Source organism: Xylocopa sonorina, chromosome 8 (assembly GCF_050948175.1).
Source record: "Xylocopa sonorina isolate GNS202 chromosome 8, iyXylSono1_principal, whole genome shotgun sequence".
Lineage (NCBI taxonomy): Eukaryota > Metazoa > Arthropoda > Insecta > Hymenoptera > Apidae > Xylocopa > Xylocopa sonorina.
This window is the reverse complement of record NC_135200.1, coordinates 8,725,406-8,753,397: the sequence shown is the minus strand read 5'-3', so window position 1 is coordinate 8,753,397 and position 27,992 is coordinate 8,725,406. Positions and strand designations below refer to the sequence as shown.

The 27,992-nt window shown below is 33.8% G+C and overlaps 5 protein-coding genes and 1 long non-coding RNA gene across 15 annotated transcripts in view; 4 read left to right on the top strand and 2 right to left on the bottom strand.

The window, feature by feature from the left end:
* Nucleotides 1-6,252, top strand: part of LOC143425925 (uncharacterized) — a 14,563-nt gene extending 8,311 nt beyond the window's left edge. Inside the window, exons 2-3 of one of the 2 annotated variants that reach the window (XM_076899008.1) lie at nucleotides 4,204-4,416; nucleotides 5,686-6,252. In XM_076899008.1, coding sequence (XP_076755123.1) covers nucleotides 4,204-4,416; nucleotides 5,686-6,023 — 551 coding nt within the window. In that variant the 3' untranslated portion in view covers nucleotides 6,024-6,252. The remainder of the gene's footprint in view (nucleotides 1-4,203; nucleotides 4,417-5,685) is intronic. The other variant, XM_076899007.1, reaches the window with a different exon arrangement.
* On the top strand, nucleotides 3,904-27,992 carry LOC143425928 (uncharacterized). Its single transcript, XR_013102093.1, has 2 exons — nucleotides 3,904-3,910; nucleotides 27,741-27,992. It is a non-coding gene; the product is annotated as an uncharacterized LOC143425928 (long non-coding RNA).
* On the top strand, nucleotides 9,631-11,218 carry Mul1 (mitochondrial E3 ubiquitin protein ligase 1). The gene is made up of 5 exons (XM_076898908.1): nucleotides 9,631-9,750; nucleotides 9,936-10,141; nucleotides 10,234-10,418; nucleotides 10,479-10,677; nucleotides 10,739-11,218. The coding sequence occupies exons 1-5, from the start codon at nucleotides 9,646-9,648 to the stop codon at nucleotides 11,064-11,066; spliced, it is 1,023 nt and encodes a 340-aa protein (XP_076755023.1). The 5' UTR covers nucleotides 9,631-9,645; the 3' UTR covers nucleotides 11,067-11,218.
* Ctu1 (Cytosolic thiouridylase subunit 1) lies at nucleotides 11,241-12,887 on the bottom strand. Its single transcript, XM_076898907.1, has 6 exons — nucleotides 12,731-12,887; nucleotides 12,406-12,637; nucleotides 12,208-12,326; nucleotides 11,940-12,128; nucleotides 11,654-11,858; nucleotides 11,241-11,593 (listed from the first exon to the last, which is right to left on the bottom strand). Exons 1-6 carry the CDS (start codon nucleotides 12,776-12,778, stop codon nucleotides 11,340-11,342), a joined length of 1,047 nt encoding a protein of 348 aa, XP_076755022.1. The 5' UTR covers nucleotides 12,779-12,887; the 3' UTR covers nucleotides 11,241-11,339.
* Sf3b5 (splicing factor 3B subunit 5) lies at nucleotides 13,004-13,527 on the bottom strand. Its single transcript, XM_076898909.1, has one exon. It carries the CDS (start codon nucleotides 13,383-13,385, stop codon nucleotides 13,128-13,130), a length of 258 nt encoding a protein of 85 aa, XP_076755024.1. The 5' UTR covers nucleotides 13,386-13,527; the 3' UTR covers nucleotides 13,004-13,127.
* Nucleotides 14,085-26,001, top strand: Cdk12 (Cyclin-dependent kinase 12). Of its 9 annotated transcripts, none has more exons than XR_013102091.1 (12): nucleotides 14,085-14,399; nucleotides 15,112-16,432; nucleotides 16,511-17,652; nucleotides 17,979-18,406; nucleotides 18,493-18,689; nucleotides 18,786-18,990; nucleotides 19,070-19,338; nucleotides 19,546-19,719; nucleotides 23,846-24,233; nucleotides 24,360-24,480; nucleotides 24,542-24,948; nucleotides 25,785-26,001. XR_013102091.1 is itself a non-coding variant. In XM_076898993.1 (12 exons), exons 2-12 carry the CDS (start codon nucleotides 15,120-15,122, stop codon nucleotides 25,787-25,789), a joined length of 4,425 nt encoding a protein of 1,474 aa, XP_076755108.1. In that variant the 5' UTR covers nucleotides 14,085-14,399; nucleotides 15,112-15,119; the 3' UTR covers nucleotides 25,790-26,001. The 9 variants fall into 9 exon arrangements, 7 of the variants coding, with proteins under 7 accessions (XP_076755108.1, XP_076755107.1, XP_076755105.1 ...); XM_076898993.1 differs by having other exon boundaries at nucleotides 24,542-24,724; XM_076898992.1 differs by lacking the exon at nucleotides 25,785-26,001 and having other exon boundaries at nucleotides 24,542-24,724; nucleotides 24,825-25,541.

The following is a 27,992-nucleotide window of genomic DNA, read 5'->3' as shown; positions in this document are numbered from 1 at the left end:
TGCGTAATTTTTGTACCACACTACATATCGCCACGAATGGACGATCACAGACCGATTCATCTGCGTCGAGAAAAAATAGCGAACTAATCGACAATACGAGACGCAGCCCGTGAATGATAAAACGTATTTAACATTTCCGATGACTGAGAAAAAGTTTCTGGTAACACAACAGGTATGTGGTATTTTAGGAGCACGTTGGAACGAGGAGACTTTTAAGGACACTTCCGTTTCGAAGTTCACCGCGAGCTTTTCAGCGAAAAGTTTATCAACGGGATAGAACAGGGTAATACAGGGCAAGCGCCGCAGTATTTCTTAACAATTATGAAACAAACGCATTACAAAGTAGGTCGGTGCTCGTTTTAGAGTGATAAGAAAATGGCATTGTTACGTGACGTAAATAATTGGAAGAAGTATTCCAAGCGGCTCCTTTTTAAATTATGAATTATATTTTACAATAAGCCTCTTGTGTTCCTACTTTGTTCTTCCTCGAATTCATTCGTCGTGATGTGCAGCCTTTCGTAAGCACCAGATAAGAGAAACGGAGAAATATTTACGAACAATATATTCCCTTTTAAGGTACCCAAAACGCAGCAACTGTCCTTTGTCCAATTAAAATATTCCATATCATTTCGCTAAAATAAATAGAAATATTCTTATTAAAATCGTTAAACGTTCGCGTAACATTCGTACTTGAAATAAGAAGTTTTACGATCAACTCGGTTTCTTCTATTTTTAATTTAAATCTCGTTTACGGCTAATGCGATACTAATGAGGAGCAAATTAGCGCGTAACAGGACGTTCGATGGTTCGACACCATTATTACATTAATTACGTTTCCAATTATACGGCTAGGATAAGAACTGGCAAGCAAAGGTCAATTATCTAAATTGTATACGCAGAGTAAACCTTTGGTACCAACTTCTCTAACCCGTTATATCTCATTTCGGAAATCTCTTGATTGTAAAGCTGTCCAAAAAATTCCACCTTTCTCACAACAAATGATTCATGTTTAACTGTTTATGCCTAGCAGTGGATGTACACCAGTGGTTCCCAAAGAATCCGCGGGTTTAGTCGTAAATCGGAAGTGTAACCTTAGTAAATGCAAAGGCTGGGAACCATTGGTACATGTATATAATGCGATAGTGAAGTTTCCGGAGTGATCCAACACACAGAATACACTATGCAATAATTACTATATCAGTGTAGAAAAGTACGGTAATTGTGCAACAAATTAATATTTCTCATCTTGATAAATTAAGAAATAAGTTAAAAAAGGATGTTGCAATGTTAAATATTTTCTAGGATCGTAATAATATTAGATACAAATTACTTTTCAAAAGTACGCAGCAAATGTTACGGCAATAACATTGGTTCGAAAATATTTTTACCTTGATTGCCTCTTCGTGTACATATTTGCGCCGTGAACTTAATGGAGCTACCTTTAAGTGAAAGCGTCCGAGGGCAAGCACGGGCCGGCCAATAAAAATAGAGTTCATTCGATTTCTTCCTCTTTTTTTTGTGACGGACAAAGGTGGGGCTTATGTAACTTTCATTGTGCCAACGTCGATACCAGCAGAGAAAAAGGCCGGTCCAGGATTTTCCATATTCAGGCTGCTTCATTCCCTACGAGGGGAAAAAGGTGTACGTGATCCACGAAACGTACGCGTTTTACGGGGAATCGCTTATACAGTATTTTTCTCCGCTTAACGCGAAACGATTTTACCACGGTTTCACGTATGCACAGTTTACCACGATGCTGTCTTAATCACTGTCGACCTTCTGGAATACGATTACAGGAGATGACCTGACGAGAAATTGGCGAGGACTTGCATCGTCCCCAATATACGCCGAGGCAAATTGAAGATCTTGAATAAGATCTTGTCTTTCCTTATACAATCTGACATTTCCTTTTCTTTTTAATCAACCTTTATTACCTGTTTGTTAATCCTCTTTTTGTTGTTGTCTTGACCCAATTATTGACTACCTTTACTCGCATGTCCAATTACTTTGAATTAACTGTATTCCAGCAAATATTATAAATAGTTACTTCTTAGGGTAATCCATCGAAAATTGATCAATGAGTCATCTAAAGCTAATGGTTCCATCATTTTGCGTTTTAATTGCATACCTGTGGGATTAAATCAGAATCAATCACGAGACAACGATACACAGAATTCTTGGTAACTCGTTTTAAAGTGGCTCTCTGAATCAATACCGTTCGCTGTTCCATAAGGTGAACGATGACTATATACAAGATTGAATCATCTAACAGCATCTTTCGATGCTATGAAGCGACGCGTGATTTAACGAAACAACGACCTAGGAATTAATAGTAGGTAATCGTGTCAGGGTGGACGCGAATTTCTGATCAAGCTTGTGACACGAGGCATTCTTTTTCTCCTCTGCTGCAGATTTTCTCGAACGTGCACTTGAGAAAGAAAACTAGTAACGGATCGCGAACGTCTCTGGATGATTTCAAAGTATCATTTTGAATGATTTAAAATTTCGTAACCATATCGTGACTGTTTCACGTTAGAGAACGTAATTTGTAGAGAAGCACGGTAATGTGGTAGTCTCAAATATTTCTTTTTCTTGTTCTTCATTACTTCTCTTTTTTTTTAAGACAGCAAACTTCTTTCTTTTTTTTTTGTAACAATGTTATCTACAAGACCGAACACTTTGAAATATTGACACGACAACACTTTTTTTTACTTTCAGAGTGGTTTGTCAATAATGATTAGGATCGCTTTCAATTCTAATGACAAGATAAATAAATGCCTCGTTGTAATTTGAGGGTCACATGATCGATAATCTTATTAATCTCTTCGCTGTTAAAATCGAGGTCCTACCTTTTTACACTACAGTCTAGAATTATCTGATGAAAATCCAAAAACCAAATGATAATGCTCAAACAAAAAATAAATTTGCAAATAGCCAAAATTCGTAAATATTGGCAAATATTTTCAACGCGATGAATGAATGCATTCACTGTTGGAAATTAGACAAGGAACTTATGTAACCTGGTAATGAAATGAATTTTAGAATAAATATTTGCAGCTAATAATATCGAAAGAAACCTGCATCGAGAGTATTCTAAACATGATTTCCGATTCTTTTCGCGCGTACACGTATGCATGGATAGCAGACGCGATAAAAGTTATCGATACGAATGGCCAGTAATTACATATTATACTGTGTACAAGCACTGTTATATCTTTATCGCAAATTAAAGAAAATGAAACCTGCGACGCTAATCTTCACTTCTAAATACTAAAATTAAACAATTTAACAGACTCACAGATCGAACGTAGGACCCACTCGTTCTTCAAGCCGCTTAAAATGTGCTAAATAATAGAAGAATAGTAAAACGTTCCGAGAGTGTCTAGGATGCTCGACAGTTTCGGTCACGTGAATCCATGATCTTGAATCATACTTGATCCCACGATCTTAGAGAATATTTGCCGATGACAAGATAAAGGTAACGTGTTTGTTAGCGAATTGGGGCAAATCTGGCGCCGTCGAGGTAACACTCAAATCTTGAGCGATATATTGCCCCCACTGGAGACGAGTAACACGTGAAACGTTTTCTGCGACGTGATATCGGCCAGATCGGTGACCAAATCCCCCGCTATCATTCAAGTTTCGTGACTCTTCTTAAGTGACTTTATCTGAAGTACATCCGTTCCCGTGATGTTGTGTAATTTTTCATTTATGGTAATACAGCGAACTTTGTACGTGCGGATTATCATTATCGAAGGAGTTTGAGCACTTCAAGTCGTATTAGAGCAGGCGCATTAGAGACCAGCCAGCTGGAAAATCTGCAATTACTCCGAGGAATAATTACTCTGTAAAACTTGGAGATTTTCAAACGAGATCAAATATTAAAATATCAGAGTTGGAAATTAAAAAAGTAAATAGTATAGAAATAATTATACTTCTATGAGTACTGTTACCTTTCAAAATTTGCAGAAAATTGTCTAAAGCTTCGACGGAATTACTTCTGATTATCATGCTCTATCTATCTAGACCTTATATGATCTCTCAATGGCTTCGTGGTTGATTTCACGTTTTCACGCGATTGAACATCACGAAAACGTTCGCGACAACTCCCAGCAATTACTTTTAGTTTTCTAATTATTAACCTCTGGTCCCGTTTCTACACGAGCTTGTTTGTTAACCACATGTACGTGTGTCTTATTGCAGTTCACGGAGTGTCGAGTTACGATGTCACTGGCGCGCAACGACGATTGGAGAGCAATGAGGTGATTCATAAAGTTAATAGCAACCATCAGCACCCTGACGATTCGACGATCGATGATCATGAGGACGGGCAGACAGTGTACGTAATCGAGTTCGAGTCTGAATCGAATGAGAAAGAAGAAAGCCTGCAGAGCAAAGGGAAGGACGACTCTGATGGTAAGCAACCATTTATCTTGATAGATCAATTAATAGTTATGCTCTACGTTAAAAGGAGTCAAGCGTATACGTACTGGTTCCATTACATTGTTAAAGCGCGATGGTTATTGTAACGGATGACATCGGATTTAATCACCGTTTATTGAGACTGGGTACTTTCGTGCAACCATACATGACTGAACTTCGACTCTTTGGAATGATTTAAGTATCTGTAACAAACAGAAGAAAAGAAATTTGTATTCTTAACCCTTCGATACTCCTGCATTATTAAAAATTTTTTAATTGTTTGTTGCATTCAACTATGTAATGTTGAACGAAATTCTGATTTCATAAAGAATGCTTTATTAGCGTCTCGCCTAATCCAACAGTGCGTATTATCGAATTAATAACACCGTCAGACAACGAACCACTCGTTTCGCATATAAATCTCTGGTGTCGTCTCGAAACGGTGCTCGAGAGAAAAGTATATGTGTCACGTATTTAACAGCAATCGCGATCATTCCGTTATCGGAATTACTAATGTCACGTACGACGTTCCGTTCGCCGATTTTAGGCGCGTTGCTGATACCTCGAAAACTTTCCAGATGATCTTTATTCAATCATCGTAGCGGGATCTCGCGCGAATACTCTCCAGTTGCTCGTGACCATATTCGGTGCCTTCTTTCGCTTACAAAAGACTCGTTCTGAAATAACTCGTTGAGTTGGCAATCCTGATTCATTTTCAATCGTTTCTAAAACATATCAAAAGAATTTTCATTTATATTTAGCTTCATGTAAGTGAAAATTTCAATTTTTATAAAAAATTACTCCGGTTGAACTTATCAATATACACCGAGTATCTAGCCATTCATCATTTGCACAAGAAGTACGCGTGAACAGTTGATAATTGAACTAAATCAATCCCACTATTGGTTTAACGTAAATTATCAAAGAGTTTATAGTTATGAACTAACTTTGCAGACGGTCATAACGAAAGACGTCAACAGAGTAAACCAATAACTGTTTCTCAGTTCTACATACGGGCATACATATGTATATCGTGCTCTATTGCTTTTAATTCTCGTATGTAGGTTTCGGGTCATCCCATATCTTAGCGATCACGTTATTACGTGTTTCGTGATTTCCCTGGAATCAATTCGTCTCGATGTCCCAGAAATATTCATAATTTTCATACGTATTCAAACTGTAATGGAATGATAAATTGGAGTACCTCAGCATTCTGTTACTACTGTCCCCTTTCTTTCACAGACGGATTTCTATTTGTTTCAGATGATGAAGACGATCAAAATCCTTTGGACCCATGGTCGATCGTCTGGTACATCGGTTCGTTTGGTGGATTGGTTGCCTTCTTCCTTATCGTTAGTTGCTCGGAATGGTGTTGCCGTCGTGGTGGAAGACCCCTGACAACCCCATACGCCCAACGAACAGAGGTCATGAACAATGGACAGATGATGACCGAAACGCCTCCTCCTCCGTATCATCTGTTCGCGCCTCCGCCGTACGATTCTGTGAATTATGAGATCATGGACAAAACCTCTGGTGAAAAAGTGGACATATACGTGATATCTGTGCCAATCCACAGGCCTGTGGTACAGGTACCAGCCTAGACTTACATCGAGGAAGTCCTCGTACGGGGGACGCGGTCGAATCGAGACGGAAACGACACCGGAAATCGTCGTTTCGACATCGTCGAAATCGATCAACGATTGTTCGTTGACACTCCAGTTGACAATGCCACGGAATCGAGGGAAACGATACGTCGTGCCGCTTTTGACGGATTTCCTGAGACTTTCTCGTTGGTATTTCCCTCGATCGGAAGCATTTTGACAATCGTCTGTCGGTCCGCATGCGAGGCACGTTGAAAACGAGCTGTGGATCAATGGGGGGATGTAAGACGAGCTCAATGATATGTTTGAATTTTGAAGATACTGTGAGTATCGCCCAGTAGCTAGTAGGAAAGATGAAGATTCTCGATAGCGCAAAGAGATGAACAATCTTTTGCGATCGGAGGGTAGCAATCGTAGTCGAAGGAAGTGCCGAGTTGTGGATACGCTGGAGCGGATACGTGGAGCGAGGAAACGCGAGAAACTTCGAATCTCTAATATCGAACGGACAGAAGCGAAGGCTTAGGGCTTCAATAAAGAGCCAGAAACACTTTTAACACGTTTAGGACGTGTATCTTAACGGGTATTTAAAGGGAAACTGTCTGCCTTTCTAAGTGAGTGCGAACGGAGAAGTGAGTCGAAGAACGAACCTGTAATTTCTGAAGATTACAAAGTATATACCAGCGGGATAAACAACAAGCCTTTATTATACTTGTGTACTACGACTAGATCGAACCGAAGCAATGTTTTCTGTGATGATGTTCGTCAAACGAACGGAATTTAATGAAAGAAATTTAGATGCGCTTTTAATGCGAATACGTTGCACTGATATTAATTGAGAATCGAGAATAACCGAGGAAAAAAAGGAACAAAAGCGTTGGGTGAAAGATTACGTCGTGAAATGCGAACGTTAAGAGCGCAAACTATATAAAGATTTCGATTGATAAAAGAAAAAAAAGTCCAGATAAATCGCGAGCGTTTTAACGAATTATTTGTCCGATCACTGCCTGATCAGTTGAATGATTGATACGCAATCATTCCAATCCTTTCAGCTTAACGTCTGCATACTGGTTTCGCGTTCAGTTCGTCGTAGCCAGTTCGAGGAAACAATGAAACTGCCATATTTTCGTAAATACCGTGTCGTTATCCTTCGAAATTATTCTCCTACGACGCTGATTTTAAGCAATTTTATGATAGCAACACATCGCCAGTTCGCTGTCGCTTCTTGTACAATCTATTTGTAAGATCGATCGAAAACTACTTACAATAAGTGAAGTTATCGAAGTGCAGTTAAATAGGCATTTAACATAGATGTTCGAGATAATTGGAAGATCATAGCTTAAAATTTCTTTAGTATTCTGATATAATTTGGAAATTAAATTGGGAATTGTTTCTTTTATTCATTGGAATACATATGATATGATCTTTCAATTATTTTCCAGCAAATGTAATTAACAATACGCATTTTATTTTTAAATAATCTACACGCCAAGATATAATTTCGTCGATCACTCGTATAGTGTACTGTCCATTGCGTATCACGAAAATCACAAATGCTTGCAATTGAGTTTTGCTAATTATATTAACCACGCTTAAAGGAATATTACATGCGTAAGTTCACATTAAACTCATAAGATACATTCAATTTTTCTTAACCGTTTTATAAAATCATTGTCCATAAAACATTTCAACACAAAAGGTTCCAACTTAAATTAACAATAATTCAGTAAGATGAATACTTCTTTTAAAGCGCGAACTTGTTCGCTTACAAGAGCTCCACGGCGTTAATTACCCCGTATCTCTAATCAAAACCAATTACAGGCCCGATTCTCTTTTCTCAAACGGTAATTCACACTTTTTCCGGGTTCGATACACACATGTACACGACGGGGATATTGCGTAACAGCGGCATAATTCGCTTCACAGCCTGAACACGATTTATAGACGGGACACGTGTGCGAGAAATACGAATAATCTCTAATATTGTTACACACGATTGACCTCGATCGTGATTGTTCCGAGTCCGGCGAGTGCAGACGATTATGCATAGATTATGAATTGACTGCCATAAAAAGAATTAAACCGATAGAAGCCACGGAAAGAGTTCGTGGTCCGCTAAGTATAGCGATGTCTCGAAAGAAGGACGATCTTTGTACGACGCTAACGTCCTTATAGGACGTTACTTTTTCCTTCTATAAATAATTTCATCCTGTATAGACGATCAAATTTAAGTATTCCCCAACAGATATTCGAACATTCTTCTGTTAACATCGCATACCAATTGTTATTGGAATTTATGAACCGTAGAGAAAATCGTAGAGTTCGATATCCGCTTTTGTAATTTTGTAAATGAATTGGAGTTCAACTTTTTACACGTGAACATGATTTAATACAAATTTAATTAAACGATGGAAGGAATATATTCATCTTACGGAAAAATATTTTTACTTTTCCATTTTGATATTGAGTACCGATTTTGTTATAAAATTAGTACTTTTGAAATGTCAAATCCTTTTTCTGCTTAAGAAAAACAGTGAACGGAAGATGTGGACAATACTCTAAGGGAAAATTAGGGTGCTATAAGCAACTGTGAGAAAATTACATATTATGGAATCTAATTATATTTATGAGAGTGTTGTCGCATTAATGTCCCCAATTTTGTTCGAAATCGATCGATTATCGTTTGAATAAATGTGGGAAACGGAGAAAATTTATGTACGAATGTGTGATAGCGCGTTAAAGAAATGTATCGTATCGATCAAGTACAATGTCAATTATTATTATCGTTATTATCACTAGTAATGTTATCACCATTGGATTTGTAATCGTGTTCTAAATGGCGATCAGAGCACGTTACAATGAATTCACTCTCATGAAAACATTCAGATTCACAGGCGCCGTCGCTATTTATTTTTTATACTTTTATACATACCGTTTATACGTATTCGAACATCTCTATGTTACCAATAAAATTTCTTTTGTCGAATTCTCGTTATACGCGCTTCGATTTTTCTCTCCAATATTATACGTAATATCATACGATACATAGTTGGCGATGATTTTTAAAATTGATTTCTTCTAAAGTGCCATAGCCTCCCAATATGTCGTTTTACGCAATAATATTCTGTGTTAATTAAAAAACAGAGTATACAGATTAGAATATATGGTAATGACATTTAAATTAATTGTTAGAAATCGTACCTCCTGTAATCGAATGTCATCTGTAATCCATTTCGAATATTGAAGCATCGCAAGTAACTGATACTAAAACAAAGCACCGAAAAATAAAGTTAACGACATAAATGAATAAAAAATATAAAGTTCGGTAAGCGAACAATAAAAATTATAGTTTAGGGCGCGCGTGCAAGTGAACCAATCTTGAAATGCAAATTTAATTGCGCCTGCATCATGTGACTAACAGTCCTGGCAACATAGTGCATGCAATTGCTTCTTACGTCAGACTTTGATTGCATATGTAATTTTATTTTCAAATTTTTAGTAAAAATCACGTCTGAAATTTTCAAATATACCATTGAAATGGAGCCGCACGGGTTAAACAAGAATCAAGAGGAACACTAAACATGGACAGTACAGTAACTCAGAGCTTTAAAAACATAACCTAATCATGGATTATTTAGGTGAAGTAATAGCTTTTGGAATTGACAGTGTGATTTTTGGTATCTGTTTAAAACAGTACCTTCATTGCAAAAATGCTATTCAAGCTGTCAAGGTAAAATAATTTATTCGTTATCGTAAAATTTATTTGTTTAAGTAATATTAGCATATTACACTTAACCTACTTGCATGTGGAATATTGCTCATTATATTTTTCGATTACTTCAATGTTATTTGATATTAGCTATGGTAACGTGTGTAATGTTTAAAAATATCTGAAAACGTTCAGTTTCTCTTCAGGGTGCAGAGTTTCACGAGATTGGCCCACAGTTGGAAGATCTCGTTGATAAGAGCCCAGACAATAAACTAAGCTACATAGCTATTAGAGGAATTGTAAAACCTTTAGGAAAACCGTTAACTAGCATCAATAACAAAAAATTAACTGGTGTGGTACAGAAGCTTAAAATTAAAGAACATGTAATAGCTAGAACTACTGCTGGCTTTTGGTAATATTTTTGTTTAATATGCATAAATCATTTATATGCACAAATAACTAAAAATTATTTTTCGAAACTAACAAGTTTCTATTTATGCATAGGTCAGATCAGGAGCGCACTGTTCATAAAGTATACAATACTATACCGTTTGCTCTACATGGGCAAGGTTATTCTGTAGAAATATTAGAACCACTGTCAGCAGATATTTTAGATTTAGATATGGTATCTAATACTTTTGAACCAACTGTACCATCCTTTGCAGATCATCTATGGGGCTTTTTTACAGGTAAATGAATAATTACATTATGCTTTGTATATTAAAGCTACCATTCATTATTAATTTTAGGTGTACGCCAACGTGGTCTACAGTCAACAGAAGAATTACTTCGTGAGGGTGCAGTTATTACAGGTATAGGTGAATTATCAAGGGCAAAAACTAAAGTGCTTACATTGCAACCTCCATTAAACGGTACACCATTCTACTTAACAAGCATGTCGATTGGTTCTTTATTTCGGAAATTGGACGATCGTAAGAGAACATATAGGTGAGTTCTATAAATTTTATGAAATTTAAAAATACCATTCTTGAATTATTTTATGTTTCAGATTATTATGCATAATGTTTGGTATAATTGGAATAGTGATCGGTGGTGTAATTTTTCGACGTTACTGGAAAGACAGAACAGAACAAAGATTAGCCGAAGAACTAAGACAATCTCTAGCAGCATCCCGAAAAGAAAGGCGGCAAAGAGTGAGGGATATTGAACTTAGGGAAGATCAGTTATGCGTTGTTTGTCGCACAAATCCTCGTGAGATTATTCTTCTTCCATGTGGGCATGTGTGTTTATGCGAAGATTGTTCTGTTGGTATTACTAGCGATTGCCCAATTTGTAGAGCACCCATTTCACAAAAAGCCGCAGCGTATATTATCTAATTTCAGTTAAATACGGATTTCTTGTAACACATTTTCAATTACTTTTTATTACTTAATAAAAATGAGTTTTTTTTGAGATTGGGAAAGTAAATAAATATAGTGTGAGTAGGTATTATAATGAAGCATTCCAAATAAAATAATTGTTGGAATTGATTGAAAGTGATACGATTTCAATTGAAATTATCAGTTCACTGGTAAATTGGTAAACCTGTATATTGTAATAATATATAACAGAATTTTTTACGCAATTATATATAAAGATGTAAGAAATGGTCAAAATTCTATATTTTTCTGCTTATCTTTCTCTTTGTCTTCACAATTTTCATTTTTGCATTTACAACTCTTAATGGAATCCATCACTCGTTTAATTTTGGTGGTCTTTCCAATACCGAGTTTTGGAAGTCCTCTATTTAAACCTTCTAACATAATACAAGCTTTACATATTTCTTGGCTAGAAACAAATCCACAACGAGAACAATTTCTCCGTTCTGGCAGTTTGATACTTTCCTTAATTTGTAATGTTTCTCCTGAAAAATTAATTTATATATTAGTCACATGCAATTCTAACAGTTTAATTAGAACCTTACCCGAATGAATTATGTCTAATATGGATGAAGGCCTAATTCTTTCCAAATCTTTAAGAAACGTTCTTGCATGTCCCCTGTATGCGTTTGGTGCAAATATGCACTCTGTTGAAAAGTATACCAACTGTTTGAAGTATGCATACATGACTATTTCTTTTTCATATGCGTATTTAAGTGGTTTACATCGCCTTATGCAATCTGCTCCTGCCTGTATCATGAAGAAAACACTTATACCTAACATATATAATTTGCAATTTTTACTATGAATGCAGTATATGTACAAACTTACAGTAACGATCGAAGTGCATCTTTGTAATCTTGCAATATCACCCCTTAAAATATTCATTAAAACTGTCTCTGCAATGTCATCAGCATTATGACCTGTTGCAATACAATCTACTCCTAAAAGAGCAGCACCTCTATCTAATGCTTGTCTTCTAAATACACCACAAAATGTGCAATTATTCTTTCTACCAATCTACAATGAATGAATCATTTAATTACAAATACAATAGATTTGAATCCAAAATTATGTATATGTATATATGTATATATACTGCTGCCACAATTTCATCCATTGTCCATCCATATAAGTCTTTATAAGATAATATTTTTAATGGTAGTCCATAGTCATCTTTGTTCTGTTGAACAGTTTTTAAACTATCATCTCTATATCCTAAATTAACATAGGTTTATTAGAAATAAGATACTAAATATTGCAACACTGATAGTTTAATTTTTGTTTATGACAGTACCAGTAATTCCTTCATCAATAGATAGAAGGAAAAGGTCAATTCCATATTGATATCTCTCATTTAAAGTCTTTAAGACATATGCAAGTACTGTTGAATCTTTTCCTCCTGATGCACCAATAGCAACTTTATCACCATGATTAAATAAATTACTTTTCACAATCGTATAGTGAATTTCAGTTTCAAAAGCATAAAAGAAACATTCCTTACACAAGACATGTCCAGTTTTAGGTCTCTAAAATTAAATGCATTATTCTGATAGCGTGCATTTTTTAAGTTTACTTGATGTTAAAAATTAACAGATTAAAATGGTCATCAATTGACTTACTTTCAGAATAGCATTTTTCCCACACTGTCTTGAACACGGAGTAGGCATTTTGTACTGCCTTTTGTTATATATCACTGAATGTTCGATACAATATTTTAATTCTTCATTTTATTATTTAAAATTTTTCTTTCTTTCTTTAATAAACCAGTTTAAAAAACACGTATATTAATTAAATATATTACAAATAAACTTACATATTTAGTGGTTTAATAGTTATATTATTATATTATTCGTATAAAGGTTATGTTGTAAAATTAATGTTATGTTTTAACAGAGGCAAAATCTGTTATTTGCACAATGTAAAAAAGAACGGAATTTGCCAATTTATATAAAAAAATAAAAGATCTTATTAGACGTATAGATTTAACGGTATGTTTGTAACATATTTTCTATGTAATTAATCTTCTGGCTTCTCTGGCGGTGGACCACAAGGTTGTAGCATTTTCTCCATAAGATTGAACCGAACACGTGCTTTCGCTTCGTTTTCCGCAATAGCGAAAAAATTTAGCAGATCATAATGTCCCATGTAAGAACTACAAGAATCACGATGCTGGTTCACAAGCCATTCAAATTTTGTCGTATCGGCATGGCCTGTACCGATGTACTTTGACTGTAAATGCTCCAATTGACTATGAATATTATAACGTTCCCCCATATTCTGCACTTTTAGAAGTTAGTAAAACTCGGTACAAACCTTATTTTTAAGTTTTATACTGTTTTCGAACGTTTAATTCTATTTCGCTTCTCTCCGACTTACTATTAACCATAAAACAGAAATATTCGTCTCAAATGTATGTATTGTGTCTTAGGGGGCGCTTTGGTCAGCCTTAGAACATAATGGAGAATTTTCATTTATTTAATTGTGTGTAATATAAATTTCGATATAAATTAATATAGAAATATAATTTAATGAAATAATGCTGTACAAAAAAGTATGTACTGTGAAAACTTTAAATATTTGATGTTTCCCATTCACATACACATAGATACAGGCAGTTCTCATAAATATGATAAAAACTATATTCTTTTGTTATATGTTCATCAGTAGAAACTGGTTTTTATCTTACATTTATTGAAATTTAAATTATTTATAAGATTACAAAGAATAAATTGGTAGTAAAATACTAAATTCTAAGTTGACTACATATGGATTATATAAATGTGTATAAGCATCGAGTATATGTACAAATTTTTGTATTTGTTGTTGAATGTTCAATACGAGATATCGTTATATTTATACATAAGAATAATATATAAATTTTAGTTCAACCAATTGCATCGACTATAATAATATTCAAGATTATTCTACAATCTTGTCTGCCGCAAGAGTGCAGCACTTACCGCTTGTTACGTCAGACAATAATGACGTGCTAATGGTTAATGGCTTCTACTTACTTGAGCTACCTTTATGAGAAAGCCAAATACAATCCAAAGAAAATTCATGAGATATGATGCATCGGCTAGTAAAATTATAAAAATATGATTGCCTGAATATTTAATCGATACAATAGCTATTAATTTTTATCAAATCTCATTCGTGGCCTACGAAATATGTGCTGAAACTGTTTACGGAGCAACGAACGTAACCATTACATTCATCGCTACGTTGGACCAGCTCGATGCAAAGAAACCCAACTTTCAGCGTGATATCACAAGATTTATATTGCACGTGAGTACTGATATTCGTTATCAACTTATAATCTCATTAAAAATCAGTAACTAACTTTCTTTTTCGAAAACTGGGCAACTCCCTTGCCACCTAGTCGTTAACAATGGCGGCTACGCTAGGTCGACCGAAAAATTCTTTTCTTTAAAATATTCTCCGAGTCGATGAGTTCTGAGTTTATAAGTGACAGATTTTCGTTTTTGTGCCAAAATTTGAACAATTTACTAGAAATCATAGTTTTTCCTTAAATTTATCAAAGTATTGTGTTTTGTTCAAAAATACTGTTACGTCGATTAATCTATACATGTGCATGATCGTGTGCCTTTCTACATGCGCCTATTATTATGTATGTGTGTATGCGTGTGTGATATCTATGATGGTTTGTACGAAAGTCCGATGAAAAAAGAAGTGATATAATTATTCTGCAACGTTTTTTATACTGATTAATGTTTGAGTAAGTGTAAAAACTGCTTAATTATTTCTATGCAAAAATTAAGTTTTTTACTGAACAAAATTAGATATAAAGCACTGATTTTATCATTACTTTAATATTATTGTAAATGACATCTAATACATGAAAAAGACACGTAATCTTATGCACAAATATCACTTTAGATATCTTTATTATATCTTACAGTTAATAACATAGATAATATAGATAACAGATTATCTTAATATATTTAATTCCATATACTAACATTTTCTTATATTTCAGTAGGTGACATGCCTAGCAGCCGTGATATTGAGCGAGCTGAACGTAACGGAAGATTTCGATCGCGTAGAAGAGGTAGCACTAGCAGTGATACGAATCGACATAGTTTCGAAGCACCTGATAAGAAACACAGAAGGCATGGCAAGAACAAAAGTTCTGGAAAGAAGAAAAAAAAGAGATCAAGAGATAAATCGATAGAGAATGTTCCAACCGTAGCTTCTTCTATTATTAAACCTTTGGTTGAATACTCAGATGTGAGTAGTGAAGATTTATCTGAGCCGGAAGCTGGAGAAATTCAGTCTGAAGATAGTAGAGGTAATAGCTATACAGATGGAGAAGTACCTGAAACAGTTTTACAAAGACGTTATTATGGAGAGACTCCAGTGCGAGCTCTTGGAGCATCTCCTATTAGTCTTTCACCATCTCCACCCGTTCAGCATAGGCATTCTAATAGACATTATTCACCAAATGAACAGCAACCCTCCACATTGCATGGTGGAACACCTGATTATGAAGAAGAGTCTAGACGATACGCAAGAAGAAAAGAAAAGAAACATAAACGTGAAAAAAAGAAAAAAAGGAGTATTAGCCCTTCATCTAGTACTGGGAAGAAAAAGAAACGAAAGTCTAAGAGACATTCTCATAGTCTGAGTCCACATCACATCCCAGATGAAATTATCATAAGTCCAGAACATGAAAAAGCAGTCAGAAATTGGTCAGAGTCTCCACCCTTGCCTTTAAAAGATAGTACCTCACCAATATCGCCTGCAACGCCTCAAGAACAGAGGTGTTTGAGTGATGTGGAACTTGAAATGACAAGGCAGTCACGAAACGTAACTCCCCCTCCACTTCCTCCAAGGCCAACAGAATCTCCCCATACACCTTTGTTACCTCCGAGAACTACAACGCCAGAAAGTAATAAAGCAAGTTTATCTATAATGAAACATACCCCTGAAAGACAGAAACATAGTCCTAGCATTCATACTCGACGTACTAGCGTTAGTCCAGGGCCCGCTATTAGTTCAAGTCGTAGGAGACCTCATAGTCCAAGTCCACCGTCAAGACGAAGGGACCATAGCCCGACAAGAAGAAGAGACTTCAGTCCAAGTCCAATGGTGCATAGACTTAGACACAGTCCTAGTCCTACAAGACGAAGAGAGTTTAGTCCGAGTTCCGTGAGTCACCGACGTAGAGATCCTGTTAGTTCCCCATCATCGAGTAAACGTAGAAGACGAGAGGAATCCGAACGACGACATAGACACCACGAGAAAGATAGAAGAGATAAGAGAAAGTCAAGGTCAACTAGAAGTCCTACGGGAAGCAGGTATTGTATATATTAAATGATTGAAATTAATTTATTTTTCACTCACAAATAAAATAAGATTGTTTCATTACCTTTTAGATTGCATTTACCTCTTTCGCGTTCACGATCCCGAAGTCCTGGAAGGTGGCGGAAGTTACAATCACGCTCAAGATCACGTTCGCGAAGAAGAAGTCGTACACCTAAAAAATCTCGTTCTCCTAGCAAATCACACAAATCGGCAAGGAAACACAAATCGAAGAGTCCTCGCCCTTCGAGAATTCCTTCTCCTTCACCGCATAGGTCCAGAGCAAGAAGCCCCTCAAGTATCACGGCTAGAAATCTTCGAGTACAAGCAAAGATTAGTGAAACTAGTTTGTTTGCTGAACTCGTAAAAGATAGAAACATGAGAGAGTTGGCGTACAAGAAGTTACAAGCGGCGAAGGAAAAGGCTGTTAATCAAGACGAAGTTCAAATCATAGAAGGTACTGACGAGAAAGATGCTAGTAACGCGTCTTCTGAAAATAAAACTTCTGCTGACAATAAGGACAAATATATGAATCATAAAGAGCAGTTGAAAACAACAAACGAAAATGTAAAACCTGTTGATCTAGTGGATATTCCTGTCCCAATATCGGACGACAGTGGAATCGCAGGGAAAACGCCGCCATTACCAATGACGCAAACCGTTAGTGCACCGAACGTGATGCCTGGAGCTAATCAACATCCTCCAACGATTGTACATACCTCGCCTATAACAACTACGTCTAGTAATTGTCCAGTGGCTGTCACGAGTAGTCCGAATTTTCCAACTGTTACAAATGTACAAGCGCCACCACCATTGCCACAATCTGAGCCTGTAAATGCGACAGGTTTATCACAAACATCTATGTCAGTGCCTATTCCTGTACCAGTACCTGTTCTCCCTAATTTATCAGTTCCACCGCCACCTATACCTATACCAGTTCCAGCGCCAAATACAGCTATGTCTAAATTCAATCCTCCTAACAATTTAGTTCCTCTTAAGTCGGTAGATCCACCTAAGCCTCCTATTGTGGCATTTAAAACTAAGAGTTTATCAAGATTGCCGCTACCACCTGGAATTAACCAAAATGATTTGGAAAGTATAGACTCGCCGCCAAGTCGATCACCAAGTCCACCTAGTAAGGCACAAATGAAATTTCCAGCCTCAGCAACAAAACCACTCCAAAAGAAGAGTATTAAAGACTTACCTATGCCACCTGGTAAGTGTATGGTATACCAGTAAAGTAAAGCTCTACTCAATAGCACTCTCCAACTAGGCTAAGTGCTGATTTGTAACTATCCGTTGTATCACAGTTTAATCATTATCAATAGAATTTTTCAATTTCTTAAATCATATATGTTACTAGTATATGAGTCTTTAGCAATCACTTAGGAAACTAAACTGTTGTGCAACTGATCATTGCAAGTCAACATTTAACATTACCGTTCGTAGTACAATCTTACGTTATACCGACTATACGATCTTTTATGATCTTTGTCTACATCTGTAGTACTAAAGTAGCAATTCAATGTATGATATCTCTAGTTGTTCCTGGATCAGAAGATTTAAGCGGAGAAGATGATCCAAATGCAACACCTCCGCGTACGAAAGTCGAACGTGTTCCACCAAAACCGAAATTGAAGAGACCAAAAATTTTAAAACGCAGAGGTTCTAGAAACTGTCATACACCTATGTCGGCTTCGAGTGGCAAAGACTGGGGAGAACGCTCTGTTGACGTGTTCAAAGTTATAGCTCAAATAGGAGAGGGTACTTATGGACAAGTATACAAAGCGCAAGACAAACGTGCTGGTGTGCTTGTCGCACTGAAAAAAGTTCGTCTGGAAAATGAAAAGGAGGGATTCCCTATTACGGCGGTGCGTGAGATAAAAATTTTACGTCAACTGAACCATAAAAATATCGTCAATTTAAGAGAAATAGTCACCGACAAACAAGACGCGTTAGACTTCAGAAAGGTACGATATTAGAAAGTATAGTGTAGCGAGACAAAATTAAATTATTACCCAAGGACGATATCATTGTATACTATGTTCATACTTAGGACAAGGGTTCGTTTTATCTCGTATTCGAATACATGGATCACGATTTGATGGGTCTTTTAGAATCTGGAATGGTTGACTTCAATGAAATGAATAATGCAAGCATTATGAAGCAGCTGTTAGATGGATTAAATTACTGCCACAGTAAAAATTTTCTTCATAGAGACATCAAGTGTTCTAACATACTGATGAATAACAAGTATGTAAAACGTGTGCTATTTAATCGAGGGAAAAAAGTTATAAAAAAAAAAAGGAGAATATATATTTCTACAGTTTAATTATATAATTTCTATAGAGGTGAAGTCAAACTAGCTGATTTTGGTCTTGCACGACTTTATAATGCTGAAGATACAGAGCGTCCTTATACGAACAAAGTAATTACTTTGTGGTATAGGCCACCAGAATTATTGTTGGGCACAGAATGTTACGGCCCTGCAATAGATGTGTGGAGTTGTGGTTGTATTCTAGGAGAATTATTTTCTAAAAAACCGCTATTTCAAGTAAGAAAATGATACTAAAGTTGTGTACACGGGACCAAAGGAAAATAATTGAAAATCAATAATTATGTTTTTTTGTCAGGCAAATGCAGAGTGGAAGCAGCTGGAGATGATTTCCAAAGTATGTGGTACACCGACTCCTGCCGTCTGGCCGTCTGTGGTAGACCTACCCTTATGGCGTATAATGAAACAAAAAAAATCATATAGAAGACGCTTACGAGAAGATTTTTCGTTTATGCCAACACCGGCTTTGGATCTTTTAGACAAAATGCTGGTATTAGATCCAAAAAAACGAATAACGGCTGCTGACGCGCTTAAAAGTGCTTGGCTGAAAAATGTTCAACCAGAGCAGTATGTTTATCTTCTTGCATTTAAATATACTTGTGAAAATAATATTATTCAGGTTAATTATTTGGCGTAAGAACACGATAAAGTTAAAATGACTCGTAGAAATAGCAAAACTACAGGAATTATCTTTTTTAGCATAGTTTTTTTTATTAAAAGTTGCTTTAACTATTGTCTCCTCATAAAAACTGTGTCTCTTACGTAAAAAATTAGGATGCCAGCACCTCAGCTTCCTACTTGGCAAGACTGTCATGAGCTGTGGAGTAAAAAACGGAAACGTCAGTTGCAAGAACAGCAAGAAAGCTCTGCTGGGAAAGTGCCCCTTCTTCCTCTACCAAATAAAGGAGGTCCCCATAAGGCTATCGAAGAATTGTCCGATGTCGGGGGGTGAGTAGCTGTAGAGAGACATTTTCGCACAAACTGGGACTCAATATCCAGTACTGACCAGATACTAATTGCTTACACACGTAGATGGCTGTGTATTGCAGTTGTGCTTGGCATTTATTTTCTTAGCAAACATTGCGTTGTGTTAGATATATTATTTAAAGGAATGAACACACAAACATAACTGTTGTAGTATACCTTATTTTTCATCGTCCGTTTGCATGCGACTATCAATAATGGATAAAAAATAAGTTAATTTTAGTTTGATTCACAGTCGTTCAAACACGACGATGGCTATAGTGCAGAACAATGGAATATAGACACACGAAAACGTACAACCGACATTCTCTCTTTTCATGGGTTTACTACAGAGATTCCGTTTTGATACCCCTTCGCTTTTTAAATATACGATAAATATACGAAAACAGTTCGAACGCATGTAATTACTGAAAAGGAATAGAAAATTTACGGCGATACGTTTTATTACGACCAAAATATGTTATAACATTTTCATGTGATTGCATCTTCAAGTATCAGAATAATACGTCTAGTTCAATATATACTTGGAATATATAGTATTAATTATCATAATAATACTACCTTAGTATTTTACTTTATTTTCGAAATGATATCATGTTTCAAAATCGAACAATTGGTTGCCTTGAAAATGAATTATAATAAGCTTGAAAATTATGAGATATCTTTTATGTCTGATAATATTACGACCAATGAATAGACAAACATGTACATATTTGCTAATTCACGTATGTGTGAATAAACGTACACATACTTTATAACGTATTTGTGTATGTAAAAAAAATGCACATATGTACAATTTTACGTTGAAATTTAATATATGCATTTACATATTTTACATGTATATGCATATAACTGTTAATAATTTACGATTGTATCTATGAAATATATTTAGGAAAGAAATATTCATCTTGAAAGAATGAACTATATAAAAAAATGAAAGGTAAAAAATAGTAGGTGTACGATTGTAAATAAAAGAGGGATGGAAGTTATATTAAAATTAAATGTGTTAATTTTCATATTAAACTATTTGGTTGAGATATCTACAAGCGCATAAAACGATACATAAAATGAATGAGGAAATGATGTGAATAAATAGATGATCTTTATAATATTTAAAGTCTTAGAGTGTAAATAGGGCAAACGGATACTAAGAAGAAGCTGTTGGAAGATTGAAGACAATGGAACATACGAGGAGCCAAGATTAAAATGTGAATGTTGTTACGCGAAATATTAACATCACGAACATATACTTATCGATATTTCGTTTTACTTACGTTAATTCAGTTTATTTAAACATTCACATTAATAGATTAGGCATATTTTAATTGGTCATATTTCCACAACCGTGTTATAGTTTGTTATTCTTTATTGTAGATAGTTATCATAAGTTTCAATATACGAATGGCAGAAGCTTTTGATATTTGTTGAATATTTTCATCTTTTTTGCATGTATTTTGTATCGATGCCATTCTTATAATGAAATCCGGGACATTAGGCGAATCTAATGTACTGTCGTCACAATGTAAAATAATATCGAATTACTGTAACATAAAAATATTTACTAAGTATCCACAGGCACATGCCTAACATTTTTATGGACGATGAATTTCCAATGTTATTAAAATATTTTATCGTTTAATTTGTTTAGCTCCTTTCAATGTTTCTATATTTTAATTTACAAACTAAGTAAATCGCAATTGTTTGAAAGAATCGTGTCTGACGATGAACACTGGGACCTTGGGAATGAATTAAAATACCAGTGTACATGACATAATGTACCCTTTGTGAAAATTACATGCAAAGTATGTTATTTTTCTACTTATTCCACAATAAGTTTCAACGAATATTTAATACATTTGTTATATATATACATATATATATACATACATACTTTTATGTAGAATGTATAAAAATAAATGGCACATTGATTTTATAAAGATATTATTTCACGAGTAGTGAAATAAAATAAGTATAAGCGTTTCACTTCTTCGTGGACATTGAATAGTATAAAAATGATAACAATAATCGGAAAGTTCATGCAGTTTATTTTCAAATAAAGAATATTTTGTTATGAATTATATGTCTTTTATCGTTCTATGTTCCATTTTCAAAAGACATTTAAAACATATTGAAGAATATAATTGTTGTATGGTTACGTTTCTATATAATTTGGAGAAACTTGTTAAACTTGCATATATGTGCTACTTCAAAGTGTGTGATAAACAATTTTAATACAGTTAGATGAGAATCTTATACAAATAGTTTGAATAAATAAAACAATTTTGTCATATACACTATAACTTTTTTGCATTAATAACTATAAATTAAGCATATTTTTCATCTTGGGTATGTTATTTTAAATATAATATAAATCAATAAGAAAAATATGTTTCTCTAAAAATAAATATATAAAATTGTGCAAAGAATTAGATAAGTAACTTGACTAAAATAAAAGATGTAACATCATTGTAATGTAAAGATTCAATTCTTTGCTGCTAATACATTTCTAATATTAATTTTACTCTTACTAAATATTTAAGAGATATATGTATGTGATGACAAAATTATATTGAAAATATATAATACAGATCTTGATGAGATCTAAAATTTTTATATTTTATTCATAAATATAATTTATAATATGTTGCAAATTATGTAGCACATATTAAAAAGTTTATTAATTATATAATCAATTGTACAAATTCAAATTTTTAAATATTTATTGTTTTTACATTCTTATATGTATATACATATAATTACTATGTAAATAATAGCAAAATGCAAGTATAGCATATATATATAATAAATAATGATTGTATATATGATATGTCATGTCTTAGAGGCATATCAGTATTTTAATACATAACCATTTATCTTATACTACATAATTATATATAGATAACATATATTTGGTTGTGTATATATTATGTCTACTATACATATCATGATATTGCTATATGTATATAAAATAGATATGCAAAATTAATGCTGATATATTGTGGTAAATTGTATTGTGGAATTTGTAGAAAACAACATAATACTTGAAATATACAGTAACAAGTAATTATAAGTTGAATAAAAATTGGCAATTTGTCTAATGAGAAAAATCAATTATGTTTCAGGAAGTAATGTTATTGTGGCTGAATGATAAAGGGCAAATTTTATAGCACTTATAACAATATAAATAGGTAATAAATATTCTAAATCTGCATAATGTATGTTTATACCCAGGGTGTCCAGTTTAATAATTCACACAAAACATGGTTTTGTGTATCATATAACAAATTCATATGCGCTTGGGCTTTAATGACTAAAAATTTAAAAAATCAAGCTTGTTCGTTTTGTGCCAAAAGGTTGAGGATGCAATGAGTTCCAACAAATCATATTACGGTCTTAATATTTGTGATCCTTTATGAAATTGTTTTATCGTATCTGTTCACTTATAAAAGTATATAAGTGATAAGTATGCAATAAATTGTGAATAATAAAATTTACAGATACAAATAAAGTTTGATACGCTGTGCCTATTAAATTGCATGTATATTATCCATACGAAGTACTGATTTGTTAGTTTTGCTTTTTTGATATGCACGTTTATAAAACGTATTATCTTTTGCATGATTTCTATTAATTGTCAAACTAAATGTTACCATTGGGTATTCATGTATTGCTATCTCTTTCATTTATTTTCATAATATTTATAGAAAACTTTTTTAAATACTGTCTTATTCGTATGATTTTCTTTGTCTTAAATAGATTAATTTATTATTAATATATTCTTTAAACTTTAAAAAGCATATATTCCATTTTAACATAGTACTAATCATAGTAGAAGTTATCTTTTTTTATAAGTTTCGAAATTTCTACCAAAATGTGTAATCCTTTTTCTCTACTTGTTATTGATATATTCACAACTGTTATTAAATATATAAACTAATATATATTATCTGTGTTTTTTTAATATTAAAATATATGTGCCTTGCGTTAATTAAATTTGTTTTAATATAATATTTTGATAAATTGCTATATTTACTTTAAGTATTTTAATCTTCTGTACTTTATAAAATGTCATTATGTGACTTGATTTCAGGTCTTCCAAACGTTTAAAAATGGAAGCAGGTTACAATTCTCATCCAAATCGTCTTAGCACGGAATCCTACTATGGGGGAGATAATTTGTTCAACCAAAGTAGAGCTTACATGGTCTCATCGCCGTCATATTATTACACTAGTCCTCCACCTGTGACACCACGGCCCAAGGGAGATCCCAACAGACCTTATATGGTCTCATCACCATCATACTTTTATGTTAGTCCACCATCTGTTACACCACGGTCCAAAGGGGATATTGGCTCTCATGTATCAGAGTTATGTGCAGATGATAGTCTTGCTCGAAAATTAAATGTTCTGACGAATGCATTAAATCAAGGAAAACCAATTCGTGTTGAAGATCTTATGTCGCTACGATCAGATAATGAGGTGCATATTTCCAGTTATTTTTTTCTAATTTATGATCTATCTCTATTATGATCATGCACGTACTTTATAATATTATAATACCGTTAATATTATTATAATTGAATAAAATTATAATTTAAATTACAGAGTGACTCAAAGGTAGCACAGTTGTTAGAAGAGCTGCATGCTGAACTTCGACTTGCTGCAAATTCAAGATCAAGTGGACTAGTAGAATCTAATCTTTCTGCACTAAATCCACTACCCTTAGGTGAGTTCTATTGTGTCCATTTCTCCCTTGTATTCATGACTTATTATTGTTCTTCTTCCAGATACAAATGCAGCTCAGTCTGGAAATTTTGACGCCCATGCAGTTTATGCTGGTGACGATGCAATGAGCTCCGGAAGATGGTCACAAGTGGCTACAGCTGGTGTTCGCAGTGCATTATTAGCGCTCATGTCGCGCTACGGTTTGGAAACATGCAATCCTTCCCCTGTTATCACCCGACCCCCAGGTAAACCAACATCCAACCTGACACAGAACCTTTTCCTGCCCTCGACTTCCTCTCAGTCGGCATTCAGCTCATAATGATTTGTATATATAACTCTTTACAGCGTTCTAAGCTATGTTCTCTGTATAAAGTTGGAAAAGGTCTAAATTGCTATTTTTTAAATTAACTAGGCACGGAGGTACAACTGCATCCAAGTTGTTTATAGACTCTACTATCTGTTCATAACTGTAAGTGCACATTCGGTGTATACTTGTATATAATTGATGTATTATTAATACGTGACCAGTTACTTAATATAAATACTTGTATCTTTAATAATATCAACATGCGCTTTATAGTGCACATCTTATGCGACATACACAAACAAGAGCTTTAAAGTTCTAATGACTTTCTTTTTTAATTACTTCAAACGTAGATTTTTATTAGTATTGAAAAAGTGCATACGTAAAGACACACGTACGTTATATGTACTTTGGAAAAGTTTACACAAAAAAAAAGTTTGATCTATATAGACACTTTTATCTTTTTCTGAAGGAAGTAATTTCTTTTTTAAAATATTTAGCATTTATTATGTACAATTCGGTGTTTTAGGCAATACATTTTTTTTCAATGATATCAAAATGATTAAGAAGCAAAAAAGGGGTAGAACAAAGGTATTTGAGAGAGTACTAGAATCGGATATATTTTAAACATTTATTTGTTGCATAAGGTTTTTTTTTTTTATATACGATGTTAAATACTTATTTATTATGGAAATATTTACGGGATGTAATGTACATAACAATATATCGACGTATAATAAAGGGATAAAAGTACACGATATAGTAGGATTTTTTTAGGAGGAAGAAAAAATTAGTTTAATCATGTTTTGATACACATTCGTGTTCGTATAAATTTACGTCATCATAAATAAATCATTTCTATTTGGTTAAATACTTACAAAGTTATGTCAAATGCTTTTTATCTGACGCAGGATACTGAAATGAGATCTTTCCAAATAATCATTTTCGAACGTAATAAAAATAGTGTAGCCAAAAAATTAACACAATTTTAAACGTTTCAGATTGAACCGATAGCAAGAGAAACACGAAACACAGTGAAAGTAAGGTTAGGACGTGTGCTTCTATACCGGCAAGCTGTATACAATGTGAGACGAATATCATGGCGATTTGTGTTGCGGTTTAAAAAAGAAACTGGCGACACACTATAGATTATTCAGTGAAGTGATCAACAGAGTATAACGTTGTGGGAGTTAATAATAAATTATTTGTTTTCTTGAATTTGTTCATCCGTTCTATGTCCGTGGAGTGACAACTTATGCAATAAAAGAAAAAAAAAAGAAACATACATACAAGGAATTAATTAACAAATGAAAGAAAGAGACAGGGTATTAAATTGCTCGACAGAAACAAATACCTAACCTTGTTTGTTTCATCGATGGCTTTGTCAGATATTTTACAATTCGATTGTTACGTAGAGAATGGGCTCGCGCGAAATACTTTGGAGGATTTCGCCGAGCTGTGTGGAGAAATATTCGAAAAATATAAAAGTAAGTACATATTACACGTTTTTGTGTCAACATGTATGTGCTTTAATGAACATATTTCTTCTTTCGTAGTTGTGATAAAATATGTTTGCAAATGAAAGATTGCTGCTCGCTTTTGTTTTCCTTTGCAATAACGACACGAATGGCACATTTTTTGTTGCTATTTTGAGTTAGGGAAACCGCATATTTTAATGCGATTTCCCAAAATTTTCAACCAAAATTTTATACGTTTAGAATGTAATTTCTTTTTACATTCCTTACTTCGTTCAAACATTCAATAGGGTTTAATGTTTTGCAGAATTATGGGTCGAGAACTTGAAACTGCAAAAACATTGTGAAAATGCTGATTGTAAACTTAAATCAGATAACTATAACAATAAAGTTGTGTGAGTTTTACCTTCATTACTGATTTAGTATTTTTAAATTATATTTTATAAAGTTATGAATATTAACATTTAATGTATTTACGGATCATTAAAAATGTATCACTTATCATTCTATTTTTTGTATTTCAGTAGTAGTCCTGACAGAAGCCAATTATCATCTGAAATTTATACAATGTCTTCATCGGATAAAATTATTCCCACTAGTTCCAATTCTGATACCACTTCAGATTTAGATGATAGCATATTAACTGACAGTGCAGCTGTTAAGGAACAAACAGTGGATGAAAAATTATTGAAAAGTCCAATACTGAAGAAAACATATTTTAAGCGCAAAAAGATCAACATTTCAAATAGTCCTATTATTTTGGAAACATCTCAAAATTATGTGGATAATATGAAAGAAAATGAATGTTCGATTATTGGGAATAATAAAAACGAAATAGAATGTACACCTGTCACCAAAATACCAAAAAGATTAGGAATTAGCACATTGCATAATATAGATACTACATTGTTACAAAATGGTAAGACATTGAGGCAATCGAAGCTTGTACTGTGCCAAGATGAACAATTTTATCAAAATATGGCTCGCAATAATAGAAAATACAAAAACGTAACTACACCTGACAAAAATATAAAGAAAGATTTAAGAAAACTGGATATGTCTGCAGAAGTAATAGATGATATAATCCAAGATAGCCCGAGTAAACATACAAAGTCAAAATTGAACAAAAAGAGTTTAAGACTAAAAAAAAAAACTTCTACAAAACTCATTATAAAACAGAATGATGGAACTAAAACTGATACAATAAATAGACTCAATCATAAAAGTAATGATATCAAATTAGCTGAAAAAAATATGAATGAGTCTAGCCTTAGTCAATCTTTCAATCCTGTATATGTATCTACACAGAAAGGTCAGTCATTTTTAAGTAGAAAGTCAAAAGCATTGAATTCTGATGATGAAGATATTAAAAATAATTGTAATGTTTTGAATTCCTCTATTTTGTCAAAAGTAGCAGAGTTGGAACACTCACCTTTCAAAAACTCTGATGGCTTTTCAAATCCTGTAAAAAAAACTAAACAGTTAAAAATGAAAGAAGATGATTCTAAAGTAGGAAACATAAAATGTTCACAGTCAATCAGTCATAGTATGTTGCATACTAATTCTTCAATTTGTAATGATGAAACATTCTATGATTTAGGGGAGCAATTTAAGAAGGAGTCTATTTATGACACAGACACATTAAAAACCAGTAAAAAAAATATAATTAAGTATAATGTGTTATCAGAATCTGTAAAAAGAAGCCTTACAAATAGCTTTGACATGCAAGTATAA

Bases quoted from the DNA above. Each gene is read 5' to 3' on its own strand.
- Mul1 (XM_076898908.1), top strand. From the start codon at position 9,646: ATGGATTATTTAGGTGAAGTAATAGCTTTTGGAATTGACAGTGTGATT. The intron at 10,142-10,233 runs GTAATATTTTTG...ATTTATGCATAG, and splicing joins AGAACTACTGCTGGCTTTTG to GTCAGATCAGGAGCGCACTG. The intron at 10,678-10,738 runs GTGAGTTCTATA...TTTATGTTTCAG, and splicing joins GATCGTAAGAGAACATATAG to ATTATTATGCATAATGTTTG.
- Ctu1 (XM_076898907.1), bottom strand. From the start codon at position 12,778: ATGCCTACTCCGTGTTCAAGACAGTGTGGGAAAAATGCTATTCTGAAA. The intron at 12,129-12,207 runs GTATATATACAT...CATTCATTGTAG, and splicing joins TGGATGAAATTGTGGCAGCA to ATTGGTAGAAAGAATAATTG. The intron at 11,859-11,939 runs GTAAGTTTGTAC...TTCATGATACAG, and splicing joins GATGCACTTCGATCGTTACT to GCAGGAGCAGATTGCATAAG.
- Sf3b5 (XM_076898909.1), bottom strand. From the start codon at position 13,385: ATGGGGGAACGTTATAATATTCATAGTCAATTGGAGCATTTACAGTCA.
- Cdk12 (XM_076898990.1), top strand. From the start codon at position 15,120: ATGCCTAGCAGCCGTGATATTGAGCGAGCTGAACGTAACGGAAGATTT. The intron at 17,653-17,978 runs GTAAGTGTATGG...TGATATCTCTAG, and splicing joins AGACTTACCTATGCCACCTG to TTGTTCCTGGATCAGAAGAT. The intron at 18,690-18,785 runs GTATGTAAAACG...TAATTTCTATAG, and splicing joins AACATACTGATGAATAACAA to AGGTGAAGTCAAACTAGCTG.